General features: G+C 36.5%; 1 protein-coding gene across 1 annotated transcript in view; it reads right to left on the bottom strand.

Moving 5' to 3' along the window:
* Window positions 1-6,143: 6,143 nt before the first annotated feature.
* LOC132169122 (uncharacterized) overlaps window positions 6,144-16,045 on the bottom strand; it is a 13,205-nt gene continuing 3,303 nt past the window's right edge. The window contains exons 5-13 of the mRNA XM_059580206.1: window positions 15,825-15,887; window positions 15,672-15,734; window positions 15,488-15,562; window positions 14,660-15,347; window positions 13,894-13,906; window positions 12,722-12,898; window positions 7,026-7,236; window positions 6,891-6,939; window positions 6,144-6,791 (exon numbers count right to left, since the gene is read on the bottom strand). Coding sequence (XP_059436189.1) covers window positions 6,346-6,791; window positions 6,891-6,939; window positions 7,026-7,236; window positions 12,722-12,898; window positions 13,894-13,906; window positions 14,660-15,347; window positions 15,488-15,562; window positions 15,672-15,734; window positions 15,825-15,887 — 1,785 coding nt within the window. The 3' untranslated portion in view covers window positions 6,144-6,345. The remainder of the gene's footprint in view (window positions 6,792-6,890; window positions 6,940-7,025; window positions 7,237-12,721; window positions 12,899-13,893; window positions 13,907-14,659; window positions 15,348-15,487; window positions 15,563-15,671; window positions 15,735-15,824; window positions 15,888-16,045) is intronic.

The raw sequence follows: 16,045 nt of genomic DNA, 5'->3' as shown, positions 1-16,045 counted from the left end.
CTTCTATTTTGACTAGGAGACAGACCTTCGAATTATCTAGGTTTACTTGGGCTTCTAGGACTTCCCTAAGCCTATAAATAGACTTCTTTGCATTAAAGAAAAGAGACACAATCCCAGAGAGCAAAATTCTTTTGTTTAGTTTTTCTTTAGGTTTAGGTTTAGGTTTAGATTTTATTTTTATGTGGAGCTAAATTCCCAACTAAGGTTGAGGATAAAGCCTCACCGATGAAGAACATCAATACTTTTATGTAAGTTTTTATTATTCTGATTTTATTGGGTTTTATATTTCAATTGTTTTACTTTTAATCAATTGTATGGAGTGATTCTTGGATATCTCTTGTGATTCAAGGATACATGTGATGATTTGAGATAATTTCATATGATTGATTGCTTGGCTTTTAACTCATAAAAATTGGATATCCCTTGTGATTTGTTTTACGGATACATCTGGTGTTTCAATTGAATTTGGATTCCTTTTGTGATTTGGTCAATGAATGGATACATGGGATGATTTTGATTAATTCTTTGAAGTATAGTAAAACATATCTATGATTTAATTTGTGAGAACTTCGGATTAATATTAATGAACATAAAGTATGTTGTTATGATTTGGTGAGTGTGAATTCCCAAACCTTAGTACCTTTATCCTTAGATTTACTTATTTTATTTAGTTTATGTTTATCCTTTAATTTTCAAAACTCAAAAATCAAAACCCTTTTGGAACTAGATTAGGATTTAATTAGTTTAGATATAAATTGCTCTTTCAAAAATACAATTCTCTGTGAGATCGACCTCGCACTTGCAATCCATTAAACTACAATTGATTCGTGCACTTGTGAGTTAAATAAATTTGCACAACACTTGTCATTTCCGGCCAACAATATATCATCAACATACAATGACAAAATGATGAAACTCCCCTTGGACCGTTTGACATAAACACAGTGGTCTTCTTCGATCATCGTAAACCCATTCAAAAGAATAGCTCGATGAAATCTTAGATACCACTGTCTAGATGATTGCTTTAGGCCATAGATGGACCGTTTTAGCTTGCATACTTTGCGCTCTTGTCCATTGGCCACAAAACCAATTGGTTGATCCATATAGATCTCCTCATCTAGTTCTCCATTGAGAAAAGCTGTTTTAACTTCCATTTGATAGAGTTCCAAATTCATAGAAGCAACTATGGCCAGAATCAGATGAATAGAGGCAAACCTTACTACTGGTGAAAAGGTTTCCTCATAATCTATACCCTCTTGTTGGGTATAACCTTTTGCCACAAGGCGAGCTTTGTACCTTTCTATTGAACTGTTCGCCTTGCGTTTGACCTTAAGAACCCATTTATTCCCAATAGTCTTTCGCCCTAGCGGTAGGTTTACCAAATCCCAGACTTGGTTAGTCTTCATTAACTCAATCTAATCATTCATTGCTTTAATCCACTCATCTTTTGCAGAAGATGAGAGAGCCTCTTGAACTGTCCTAGGCTCATCATCATCATGTGGAGCAATCATGAAAGCTTCCCCTTCTATCTCGAAATGACGACGGGGAAGATTTCCATGTTTGCTCTTACGCGGTTGAGGTTGTTGTGAATCCTCCACTAGTGGTATGCTCCCACTAGGCGGCAAGTCGCTCCCACTAGGCGGCAAGTCGCTCCCACTATTCCTAGGAGTTTGAGGACTTTCTTCCTCATTCTCAACTAGGCAACTTAGAGCGCTTTCCTCTTGATCCAAAGTCTCATAAAGCTCTAAATTTCTTTCAACCTCACCTCTGGTTGGAAACTCATCTTCGATGAAATCCACATCTCGTGACTCTATCTCAGTCACCCTTCCTTCGGTTTGTTCTCCTATCAACACGTAGCCCTTAGAATGCTCTAAGTATCTCAAAAAGATACATTTTTTTTTTCCTCTAGGGCCTAATTTCCCATACTTACGAGAAGTGTGATGAACAAATCCCGCTGAGCCCCATGGCCGCAAGTAACTCAAATTGGGTTTCTTGCCAGTCCATAACTCATAAGGAGTAGAAGGTACTAATTTAGAGGGCACTCGGTTAAGAATGTAGGCAATAGTCAAAAGTGCATCCCCCCAATATGATATTGGTAAGTTTGCTTGCGCCATCATTGATCTAACCATCTCTAGTAGAGTTCGATTTCTCCTTTCTGCCACGCCATTTTGCTGCGGCATACTTGGCATCGTAAGTTGCCTTTTGATTCCCTTTTCATCACAAAGCCTTCTAAATTGCTCAGAAAGATATTCGAGTCCACGATCAGTTCTTAGAGTTTTAATACTCTTGTCTAATTGATTCTCAACCATATTCATATTTCGTCTAAAACAATCCAATGCTTCAGATTTATGGGAAATCAAATAAACATGACCGTATCGCAAAAAATCATCTATAAATGTGATGAAATAGAACCCCCCATGTCTTGCCCTTACATTCATTAGGCCACAGATGTCTGAATGGATTAATTGCAATGGAAAAGATGCCCTAGTGGCTTTTCCAAATGGTTTTCTAATTGACTTTCCCATAAGACAATGTTCACATGTGGACATGGACACTTTAGCGAGATTGTCTAATAGGTTTTCTCTAGCTAATCTAGTCATCCTTTCTTGTCCAATATGGCCAAGCCTAGCATGCCATCTAATTGAATCAACATTATCAGAAGAAGTCAATAATGCAAATGATTTATCATAACTAGAATAATCCAAATCCAATATTAAAAAACCATCTGAAATAAAACTACATCCATAATATGTTGTTCCCAAATATATGTAAACACCATTGTTAAATACAAACTGAAAACCAAATTTAAGCAATGTAACTACAGAAAGCAAGTTTCGTCGAATCTCTAGAGTGTATAACACATCATGGAGTAATAGAGTGCGTCCACCTCGCAAGTCCAGCTTGTAGGTACCAATACCAAGTACCTCCACGCTAACTCCATTCCCCACTTTTATATCTCGACTCCCAACAGGAATTCGACGGTACTCCATAAATCCGACCCGATCTAGAGCTACATGTTCAGTTGCTGCCGAATCTACAGTCCACATAGGAGAGGAATGAGCAACCAAAACATGGCTAGATACATAAACATAGTGAGAAAAGTTAGAGAGTACCTTCTTCGGCTCAGTGCACTCACAAGCCAAGTGGCCTTCCTTTCCGCAGTTAAAGCAAAGCAGCTTAGACTTGTCTTTTTTACCAGCGCGTTTACCTCTCTTGCGCTTGTAAGTCTTTGCCTTCTTGGGCCCTGGTCCAGTAGCTCCATGTTTGTCATTGTTCTTGCGCTTAGGCCTATACACCCTGCGCGAACTTGACTCAGCCAAATATGCAGAAATATTAGGCTTAGCAGCCTCTAGGCGCTCAGCTTCAAGTTCCAATTGATGCAAAACATCATCAAAAGTCTTAATGTTCTCATTGTGCGTCAAATTTTGGCTCATAGCTTCCCAAGAACTTGGTAGTGAATGAATCACCGCTTGGACCTGCTGCTCATCAGTAAGTTGGTTTCCAACTGCTTTGAGCTCGTGGATCATGGATGACATCACCCTGAGATGCAGCTTCATTGTATGATCTGAGGGCATCTTGTAGGCGTCAAATCTCATGGTCAATCCGCGCAGTCTAGTGGTAGAAGTGCCACCATACTTTATATTCAGTGCTTCCCACATATCTTAAGCTGTTGGATATACCTCGAACTCACCAATTAGATCATTGTGCATGCTGCTTAACATAGTAAAGCGTGCAGATTGATCCTTTTTGCGCCAATTTTCAAAAGCAGCAAAATCTCTTATGTTTTGTTCGGTATCCCCTTGCATTGGCTCAGTCAGTGAATGGGACAAGGTCTCCAAGACCTCTTATTCATTTAAAACATATCGAATCTTTCGATGCCATATGTCATAATTTTCCCCATCCAATTTTTCCCTTTTATTCAAATCAGCAACAATACTTTTTGAAGCTATATTACTACAAAGAAATTGCGCAAAGGGATATTATACACACATAAAAAATTTGCAGCAATAATCTAAGTTAAATAAAATAATTATTAACACGTCGCGAGATTGAAAAATCGCTAAGCTTCATAATCATCTCCCGCACCACAAGTGTCATAAATATTAATATTTAACTTAATTTTCGCACAAAATTATGTATGGGAGGAAAAATAAATTTAACTCAACCATAACTCCCACTATTTAAATTAATTCTAGGCAACAAACATAAATATCATGCCAAGAATAAATTCAATGTCATCATTTTAGGGGCTACACATGCTCTTAAAAAATTATCTCAACAAATTTTAAAAGAGTAAGCATGCGTTACATTTCTCCAAAGAAATAGTTATGGATTTTGATTTACAATCCTTATATAAAAATAAATCCATAAAAATTACTACAACCCCTAACAATTTTACATGCATGCCAATATTAAACATACTATACAAAAAATATTTAACATGCAATCTCTTCAACAAATGAATTTTCATTCATTTTATGCATATGGGTTATTGTATTATAAATAACAAAGGGAACTCCCTCACTCAAAGGATTCCAGCAGCCCTGTGGTTATAGTGTTTGCCACTCTTACCACACGGCATGGGTTCAAACCCTCCTGCCCATATCTTTTACTAAAGGCACACGTGGACTGCATGATTTCAGTAAAAAAATTTACCAAAAATCTGCAGGCAAGGGGAATCGAAACAGGGCTACAGTAATTATAGAAGCACCAATTGACCATTAGGCCAAATCAGATTCTTGAGAAGGTGCAACGGTTCAAGTATAAAAACGGTTATTTGAACAAGGCCTTCTTCTACCTCCGAACACCCGATTATCGCCCTTATTTGCAGACTCGCCTTGAAACTTAAATCCTTCAGATCTCCCTCATTATAGATCCGTTTTTCGCATTCCATATGTCAAATTAAACCTTATGACAAGTATAATCTAACTATATGAAAAATTAACGCATTTGATGATAAACAATTATCAGAAAAATGAAAAAAAAAAAAGTTTCATGTTCTTCAACTAAGAATGTTATATCTCTCAACATACATGTCCAATCATCACCAAATTTTGTAGGCATATTCATATGAATGTTCTCTACAACATGTATAAATTTGGTGGTCTAATTCATTCATTTTCGAAATTTGCCATTAAATGCCATATATTAACGAAAATGGTATATGAATCAGAAACTTGGTTTCATTGCAATTTCTCATGTATAGAAAAAACATTCACGCATGCATACATACAATGAGAAACGCTCAACCTGGCTCTGATACCAATGTTAAAAAAAATTAATATGCACAGCGGAATAGAACAATGTACCTTATTTGCACTGCAATCAAATTCTCCAATGAATTTCTTCCTTTTCCCAGTGATGGAATATACTACCAGAAATTACTGGAGTAATATTCACAAAATTCACAGCCTAAGAGCACCAATGAAAATATATTGAAAGAGAGAATTGTTTTATGTTTTTCTTCTTTTTTTTCATACGTCCGTCTCTCAACTATTCTATAGGAGAGTATTTATACTAACACTTATTTAAAATAAAGATAGCAGTTTTTTATTTTTAGAATAACTGATAATGTCAGTTTCCTACTTACAAGCCAAGTGTTGTGTTACTTGGCTTTGTACACGTAGAGACTTGCCTTTTGTGGACGTCTATCTTATTTTCAACAGATACGTATGGACATGTTTGTTTTTGAACACTCTGACTTTGCACCATTATTTGTTTGCTAGATTAATCACATAATTAATCTGCATCTCTTACATAAATGGACCTACAGATGCTCTGCATAGCTGTCTGAAGGAAGCAATGGATATATCCGCAAAGGATGGAATCCTCTGATGGTTGATCTGTCCAATTATTTGTTGTTGGTCAAAGCAATATTTAACGAGAGCTCAGCGTGTCTGATTGAACCTTCTACAATCAACGTTCTAATTTTGATTGCTGTTCACAGGTAAAAAGATACTCTTACTTATGAAACATGTTAATATTTTGGCAATAGAAACTTATGATTCTTTCTTAGCATTGTGTTGGAATTTCCTGACCGCAGAGTAGATTGAAATTGTTCAAATTGTTTCCTCTGTTTTCACTTCTCTGTGAGACTGTGAGTGAATGGGGGAAGTGGGCAATCATTTCCAAGTAGAGTAATCATTTAGAATTATGAAATAGTTCATAAACTTCATGCCTTCAACTCGATGATTGAAGGCAAGACACCAGTACAGCTCATTAAAGCAACGCAAAATATCAGCTTCCACACTGGACACGGGAGACTAACAGTAGACTCAAACTGGATGAGATTAAAACTCAATTCTTATTGAACGTAAGTGACCGGCAGGCAGCGGCTAGTACTCCTTAGTGGTTCTGCAGGGCAAGGACCTTGCACCAAGCTGGCCGTGCCGTGATATCAGCTGCCCAGGCACTGACATGGGGGCGTGAATCAAAGAGCTTTTTGGCTTCTGTGCCCAACAAGCATTGAACAGTGGGCAGGTGGTGCAAATCTGCCAAGGTGAAGCAGTCACATGCCAAGTATTTTGAATGAGCCAGCCGACCCTCATAAATATCAAGAACCTTAGCCAGCTTAGCTTCGTTCTCCTCCACAACTGCCTTGTCGGTAACCATGCCAAACACTGGCTTCAATGCCAATTCCCAGGAAAGCGTTGAAGCTATCGGGTCGTATTGGTGAGCCTCCACCTCAATCGCCACCCCTATGATTGCTTTCAGTTTAGTGTCTCCGCATGCCAGATCGGTCCCCTTGTCAGCATACTGGTGGGCGATGTACTTAGTAATTGCCCTTGATTCTGCAATAGGATGAAAATCAGTAAACCACACTAAGCATATCACCCATTAAAGTAAAAGCACTATCGGCAGTTGCACTTGCATATAAATATAGACTTTACCAAAGAGCTTCAAATCTCCATCTTCAAAAGCTGGAATTTGACCGAATGGCTGCATCAACAAGGAAACTAATGTTAGGTCCAAATTAACATACAATTAAAGAAGTTTGAGTTACAAGAATGGTTTCTTGTTCTTACATTGAGAGACAGGAAGGGTTCTTTCTTATGTTCACCAGCTTTCATGTCTACAGGCACAAGCTCAAATTCAAGCTCTTTCTCATAAAGGGTAGCTAGAACCCGCTGTGTAGCTGGTGAGAGAGGGAGTCCATGGACTTTGATGGGTGCCATGATTGCAGATGGTGATGAGTAATTTAGAACAAACAAGAGATAGAAAAGGAAGAGGAAGATGGGTTATCAAAGTAGAGTTCATGCTGCTAGTTTTATAATGGTAGGGGAGTGGGCTGAGGTTCAGTCTCCTTTTCTAGAATGCTCTATTTCAAAAGCTGCAAGTCAAGTAAACGGGGAAATTCTTTTTCTAATCTCTCATTTGAAGTCTAAAGAAATTAATTTAACTTTTTTTCTTTTCTTTTTTTTATTTTTTATTTTTTATTTTTTATTTTTTATTTTTTTTTATTTTTTTTAATTTTTTATGGATGGAAAGGCATTCTTTTTTGCATTTGTGGATAATCAGAATCTAACAATTAAATTAGATTAGCCCATCCCTATCCAGCTGGTTAAAAATAATTTGGGTGTTTGGTAAATTTTTTAAACACTTTAAACATATGTGGGGCTCCCACTATTACATTTTTTAAAAACAAAAAACCATAAAACACCCTTTAAAAAAAATCATATATAAATGTTTTGAAAACATATGTTTATTCTTTATGGGTATTGAAGTTTAGTTGCCCCTTCATGATCAGAAGTGGGTTTCTCCTCCCACCTCTAGTGTCCACCCATGTAGGGTTGGATCTACCTGTTAGTTGCCCCTTCATAATCAGAAGTAGGTTTCTCCTCCCACCTCTAGTGTCCACCCATGTAGGGTTGGATCTACCTCCTCTACACCTCTTGTGGAGGCGGAAGCCCCACAAGAGCGTGTCATCGAACTGAGTAGGAGAGAAACATGTGTTTGTATATAAGGTATATAGGATAATTGATGACAAAATTTAATCCCATCCAAAAAACAATGAATCTAATTTATCTGTAATTGTATGGATGGCGTAATTAAAAAAGAAAAATAAAGATTTTTTTTTTTTTAAAAAAAAAAAAAAAGTAAGATTCGAGGATTTCATTAATAAAAAAGCTTCTTGCTCGGTAAGTATAATATCTTAAGGGAAAATTACAGTTTACTCCCTAAAGTTGACAGCGTTTTTCAATTCGAACATCAAAGTTTTAATTTTTGCAATTCACTCCCACAAAGTTTCAATATTTTTTCAACTCGACCAATATTATCCCAAAATTCTCATATTGCCCCTGATTTTATTTATTTATTTTTTTTTATGAAAAAAAAAAAAAAAACAAATTTGGAGGTGCAAAAATGGCCAGATGGCCAAAGGGGTGGCTAGGACCACCCCGAATTTTTTTTTTTTTTAATTTTTTATAAAAAAAAAAATAGAAAATAAAAAAGAGGGGCAATATGGAAAGTTTTGGATACAATTAGTCAAATTGCAAAAATTTGGAACTTTGGGAGGATGAATTGCAAAAATTGAAACTTTAGTGTTCAAATTGAAAAACGCTATCAACTTTAGGGGGCTAAACTGTAATTTTTTCATATCTTAAATAAAACATAAATATTTTTCCACCCAAATTTAAGCTCGAGATTCAAATATAGCCATCTTTGCAGGATATTTTTTTTATTTTTTATTTTTTATTTTTTATTTTTTTCTCAATTGAATAAGGGAAGAAAGGCTACAGGGACACAGCAACCATAACCTTCTTTGGAAGATTATGAGTATTTATGACACACCAACCATCATTGAAAAAAAAAAAAAATCAATAACCATCATTGGAAGCTACTTAAAAGAATTTTGGCATAATTTGTTCATCAGATGCCAATACTTGAGGTAATTGATGACAAAATTGATTTTTTTTTGGGAAAATTACAGTTTACCCCCCCAAAGTTGTCAGCGATTTGCAATTCCGCCTCCAAAGTTTCAATTTTTGCAATCCACCCCCCTAAAGTTTCAATTTTTTGCAATTCAGGCACTCCGTCAGTCAAACCCGCTTTGACTGACGGAACAGTGACCACGTGCGACGCACGTGGTCACTTTATGCGATTTAGTGCCCAAAATACCCCCATCAATAGGTTACACCTTGACCCACGCCCAAACCCATCTTACCCACGCCCCCGACCCTGCTGACCCGACCCAACCCAACCCAACCCAAACCCAAACCAGACTTAAAACAACTAATCAAACACGACAGTCACGCGTTCCGTCATTTTGCCCCCTTTCTCCTTGCTGACTCACGACCGAAAGGGACCCTCTGCTGGTAGAACCCACCTCCGACAGCCACGCGACAAGGTACCCGACAGCCACTCGAGATCAACCCAAAGCTCCATCCTTTGCGCCTTTGTGTACGACGAGGTGAGATTTTGCCCTTATTTGATTCGTTAATTTCCACCGAAATGTGTAGTATCGTTCTAGGGTTTTTCGTAAATTGGGGTTTTCTTGAGGGGGTTTTAATTTGGTAATCCCTAACTCTGTGATGTTGATTTATTGTTAACAAATTTTTGTTTTCTATTGTATATTGATTTATTGCGAAGAGAGAGAGAAATGATGGAGTATACCTCAAGTTCTGGAGCTTCATCTTCACCGCAGAGGCTTTGTTACTGTGAGCGGCCGATGGTTGTAAAAACAGCTCAAACAGAGCACAATTTCGGGAGGAGGTTTGTGGGTTGTGAAAATTACAAGGCACGTTTTATGTTTATGATCAGTGTTGCGAAAATTTGGGCAAGTTCTTCAAACACGTGATTTCTTGTTTATGGTTGTAATTTTTGTAGGGTGTTCTTTAGGGTTTAGGGTAAGTATTGATAATTTCTTGTTTGAATTTCTTGTTTATGGTTTTAATTTTCGTTGTTGGTTATGTGTGTTTAAGTTGAGTAGTGATGGTTGTGGGTTCTTTGTTGGGTTATTTTAGGGTTTAGTTATTTGTTATAATTTGTTTAGGTGTGATGCTTGTGTAATGGTTGAAAACCAAAATTTGGGCAAGTTCTTCAAACTCTTTATCCATTTCTTGTTTATGGTTGTAATTTTTGTAGGGTGTTCTTTAGGGTTTAGGGTAAGTATTGATAATTTCTTGTTTATGGTTTTAATTTTCGTTGTTGGTTATGTGTGTTTAAGTTGAGTAGTGATGGTTGTGGGTTCTTTGTTGGGTTATTTTAGGGTTTAGTTATTTGTTATAATTTGTTTAGGTGTGATGCTTGTGTAATGGTTGAAAACCAAGATTTGTGCAAGTTCTTCAAACTCTTTATCCATTTCTTGTTTATGGTTGTAATTTTTGTAGGGTGTTCTTTAGGGTTTAGGGTAAGTATTGATAATTTCTTGTTTAGGGTTTTAATTTTCGTTGTTGGTTATGTGTGTTTAAGTTGAGTAGTGATGGTTGTGGGTTCTTTGTTGGGTTATTTTAGGGTTTAGTTATTTGCTATAATTTGTTTAGGTGTGATGCTTGTGTAATGGTTGAAAACCAAGATTTGTGCAAGTTCTTCAAACTCTTTATCCATCTCTTGTTTATGGTTGTAATTTTTGTAGGGTGTTCTTTAGGGTTTAGGGTAAGTATTGATAATTTCTTGTTTAGGGTTTTAATTTTCGTTGTTGGTTATGCGTGTTTAAGTTGAGTAGTGATGGTTGTGGGTTCTTTGTTGGGTTATTTTAGGGTTTAGTTATTTGTTATCATTTGTTTAGGGTTTAGGGTTTGAACATGCCATACTTCTCGCGCATGGCTTCTAGTGTCAATATATAAGATCATCTAGGGTTAGGCGTGATGCTTGTGTAATGGTTTAGGGTTTAGGTATCGAATTTTATGTGTAATGGTTTTTCAACTACACTATCATATTCAATAGTGTAGCAGAAAAAAAAAAAAAAAAAAAAAAAAAGATTGTGAAAAAAACTGTAACCATTTACCTATTTTAAATATAACTATAAAAAAAATGGGTATGTGTAATATTGTATGTGTTTAGATTGGTGATTAATATGTGTTTACTATTTTATAGATCAACCGAGATTGTGGTTACTTTGAATGGGTTGATCCTGAGCTGTGTGTGAAATGTAAAAGGGTTGGAACTTGGTTCTGGCGAAAGCACCAAAAATTGTTGTCAGAAGCAAAGCGGTGTGAAGACATGGTTCAACTTGAAGTCAGTAAGGTGAAGGTAGAAATGGAGAGAGAAAATCTGTGTTTGAAGGTAGAAATGGATAAAGAAATTGACCGGTATCATAAGGAAGTAGAGATTGGGGAGATCAAACTCCATGCAGTTAAGAAGAATTACCAAACAATTCTTGCGTGTTCCTGGGTAATTTGTTTAAGTGTCATTTTCGTTTTGTTGTTTGGATACACTTCAAGTGGTGCGTATGAATGCAAGCTTGGCCGTTTGAAGTTGAACTGAGGTCTATGTAATTTTGAGATGACATTGTGTTTTTTTATGTTTGTGTTATTTTGGGAGCACAATGTGGTATTTTGTAACATAAGTAATTGTGGGAGCACAATGCCGTACGTTTTAGAGCCGTGTAATTGTAGAAGCTTATTTGAAATGTAATGTACTTTTTAATGAATTTATTAGTTGCTATGAATGTAATTTCCTGTTTTACGTATACACGAATTGCGTGTATGGCATGTCACTTGGGTATTTTGAGTTTTATTTTTTACCTTTTAAAAATAACATTTATCATTTCAATTAAAAAGTGATTTTTTTTTTTTTTGTTTTTTGTTTTTTAGTAATTTTTGATTCAAACAATATTTAAAAAAAAAATTAATGTGATGTAAAAAGTAAAAATATTAAGAATTAAAAAAAAAAAATTGAGAAATAGTAAGTGGTCAATGCCAAAGGAGCTATTATTATTATCCTATAAGGTGTATGTATCAAAAGATTAAATTAAAAATTAAGAGCATTCCTATTAATCTTTTCAAAGAATTTGAACAGTAATTTTTAAAATGAATCAAATATCAAATTCCTTATATGACAGAGTGATTTTTCTCTTTCGTGGCGTGCCATATCAGCCACTCCACTGAGAATCGGAGCTGATTTCTGAGGGGAGCAGAGTAGCTTCGAGGCATTTCCACCGCTGGATGACAATACTTTTTTAACTATGGCACCGAAGAAGTCAAGGACTCGCCGGACTGGGTTGGTGCCCAACCGGAGGAATGGCCACCGGCCGCCAAGTTGTATGGCGGGTAGGAGACACTTGCACTTCTTCAAGATCATGTTCCCCTCTTCCATTGACGGCAAGAAACTGGTAATGCATGCCTTCTCACTACCACATATGCTTGTTGCTTTGTTTCTTTGTCTTTTCATGTCTTGAAAGGGAGGGATACATTGACTTGAAAATCAAGAATTATATCATATTCAATCGCATGTTGAAACCAATCCCCAACCAGGCCTTTAAAATTGCAATACAAAACAAACAACCTTTGGATGCATATATCTTAAAAAATATGTTTTCCTTTTACTTGTAATTTATCTCAACGTCCCTTTTTATCTTCCTGAGATTATATATGAATTAATCTAAATTCTTTGATGACAACAAACTCAAAATAATATCATAAGAAATTGGTAAATTAAAACTAAAAGACGAGAAGGGGAGAAAAAAGTGGAAAAAGAAGGCCAAATCAACCTTATGTGTCATATATGTAGCAAAACAAGAATCCGGTTTCTAATACAACGATAGAACTAAAAAATTGCACACCAATCAATCTCAACGGACCCATGATACGGAATCTCAACGGACCCATGATACCACAACTCTTTAGATGGGTTTCTCTTGGAAGGAACCTCTGTTTCATTACTTGCTACAGCATTTCCACCAACTCCTTTCTTGTCTGAATCAAGATTCAGAACAATACCGAGCTTCTGAAGACCTGGTCTATTAAACAAACATTTAACTGCAGAAATACAAACCAATGAACATATAAGAGGGTGGTTCAACCATAGAACAACAAACAACTAATTTGAAACTACAAGGACTGTCAAGGAATTAAAAGAAAAAATATAACAGGCCTCTTTCCAAGAAGAGTGATAAAAATACCTGAGAGAAAGCAATAAATTCTTTCATTTGGAGTACACTACATTCCAAAAAAAATTCAAACTATTAAACCAAAAATATTAAACATAAACTAAATGCAAATACCTAGATGCAAATAGTCCTAATTGTTCCAGCTTTACTCTAAAACCAAATCAGAAATCACTTGAATAGAAATATCATTTCTATCCAGGAGTTAATAAATCTAAACTCACACAAAAATAATAAATCTTCATAATTCATTTGCACAGAATTCATTAAAAAAAAACAAAAAAAAAAGGAATTGTCTCCCTTTTAATCCATAGGTTTTTCAATGTACTAGATTCCAACAAAACAAACAGAGCTCCTATACAAATGGGTATTTGTCGTACATTATAAACTGTTGCTTAAATTTTGAGGAAGACACCAACCGGGATATAGTAACCATAGCATCAAAAGTAAACCAAAAAACCCCCTCAAAATCTAATTTTACGGCAGAGCATTGCTGCATCAAATTTTTCCAACGAAGAATACATGCATTTCCCATGAGTTTAAACCGTCTTGCAGTAGATAAAAATAATGTATTCCTTCGGTAAAATTCCTGAGGAGCTTCATTCCATTGAAACGAATAAAAACCCTGATTTCCTAGGCAAACCTCCTCATAGAGAAATATACAAAACCCACAACTGCTCACACAAGCCCAGAATATTTATAATGCGAACCATACTTCCATATCCTTAAGTGAATGATAAATCCAGGAAACAAATTTTCCAAGAAAATCTTCAAATCCAGGTGAAAAAAGAGGACATTTTTTCCCCAAAACTGTTGAAAATAAAAAAATAAAAAATAAAATAACTTACCTTTCCACAAAGCCTGGCACAAAATGGTTCAAAAAAATAGAAGTAGTTTTTTAACCCCCCCCACCCTCAACAGTCAAGACCAACTACTAGTATGTAGGTTAACCCCATTCCAATATTGCTTCAGCCAATACTAGCATATAGGTTAAGTCTAACAAAAAAACAAAAACTCGAAGTAACATATGGTCAGCAAAACAGAAATTATCATATAATAGACGTCTGCCCATAAATCAATCAAAAGAAAGTGCAAGGTTTGATCTTACCTTCAATAATTTGTGAACAAAATCAGCCGAAGTACTTGCTCCAAATACCTAAAACAAAATGAACGTATCATTTGCTGTAATAACAGTAGAATCGAAATAAGAAGATCTGGCTATTGAAGTGAAAATAATAATCTAGAGGTGTCAAGATGAAGAACTATAAATTGAACACATACCCCCCAGAGTATGTGTCAAGTGGTGCAAGTAACCAACTAACACATTCACAATTTCCATACAAAAAATGTCCACATTTCCTACCTACTTCCAACCGAGTCGAAACTTACTTGCAACACATTACCAACTTCCTACCACATATGCTGTTATCCATACATATATCCAACAACCAACCGCATATATTGTTATCCATACACATTACAAATGAAAATCACATATATTGTTATCCATACACATTACCAAAAAATAAAACGTATCAAAACCACAAAAAACACATAAGGCTAGTTGTCCATGACTTTACGGCTTCCATTGTGGATTGAGCCGTTTCCTCTTGCCTTCCATAATTTCAATACCCTTTTCTACTGTTGTTGCAATGCGTTCTCCTTTCAACTTTGCGATATTATCAGACTTTGCTATAGTACCATCAGCATGTGGAGGTGCAGCAGTAGTAGGTGCAGCTACACCACCTCTGCCTGCACCACTTCTGCCTGCAACACTTATGCCTACCCCACCTCTACCTGCCCCACCTCTGCCTGCAACATCAATGCCTACACCACCTCGAATTGCAAATCCCCTCCCCATTTTAGCCCGTCTTGGTCCACCACCCATAGTTTTCCGTCCAGTTCCACCACCTCTAGTTCTAGGCCCTGTACGTGAAGGTTGAGTTCCAGCGGGGACCTCTTCAGTGAGGTCAATATGTACAGGAGCCCGGGTCGGTGTACTACGGAAAATACCTCTAATCCTATCAGATGTACGAGTCCTTGATGCAGGACCTCCTGTGACCATTACAGGAATTTCAAGGGAATCTTCTGTACCTTCCACCCTGCCCCATGATGCAGGTAAGGTAATTCCTACCCCAGGTTCAAAGGGGGCGAGATCGTCATTTTGGCCTTCAACAGGTGGAGGTGTTGCGCCTCTTTCTGCTCCAAATCCAGGGGGAGGGGTGTGCTCTCTTTCATCAACAAGTCTGGGGATTACAAATTCACGTGGAGCATGTGTAGGCTGACCTTTCCCCTTACCCTTCTGCAAAATCACAACAAATGAATATATATATATAATACAAAATAAATAAGTACTAGATGGTAGCAAAGATGTTATATGTCATATTAGGGTTTATGTGAATAAATGTACAAAGTAAAGACGGCTATCATATAGTTAAGTACCTTCAGTATGGTTGATGCTTGTGGACCAGCGGTTGACCCAGATGCTGTATTCTTCTTCTTCAAGGCCTCTTTATTCTAAACAATACCATAGAAAGTAAGAACAAATTATGAACTAATAAAAATATACCCATTATGCGTTGGGTATGAGAAAACCGACTACTAAAACAACATAATTTCTAAGTACCTTTATTGCATTTGATGACTGGCTAGGACCACCACTGCCACTACTTTTCACCGCCTTAGCTTTCTGCTAACATCAAATGTAACAATTGTCAAGTGACTACATTTGCCTACAAACCATAAAAAAATGGCAGTACAAGCACCTAAAAATGTCTACCTTGCCCACAACACGTGCCTTGCTTTTACCAGTTGATCGAGTATTGGACCCAACACTTTGTGACTGCATAAAAAATTGGAAACAAATATTAGCATGTCATACAAAGTCTAAAACAAGCCAGTTAAAACCAGGTTATCTATTAAGGACGATTTAATAGGGTTGAATAACACTTACACTTGCTGTAGGGGGGGTATTAAGCTGACTTCCTGAAGATTGATTAA

This window comes from Corylus avellana, chromosome ca2 (genome assembly GCF_901000735.1).
Source record: "Corylus avellana chromosome ca2, CavTom2PMs-1.0".
NCBI lineage: Eukaryota > Viridiplantae > Streptophyta > Magnoliopsida > Fagales > Betulaceae > Corylus > Corylus avellana.
Note: the sequence above shows the minus strand (reverse complement) of the source record. Positions and strands in the feature narration are given on the sequence as shown.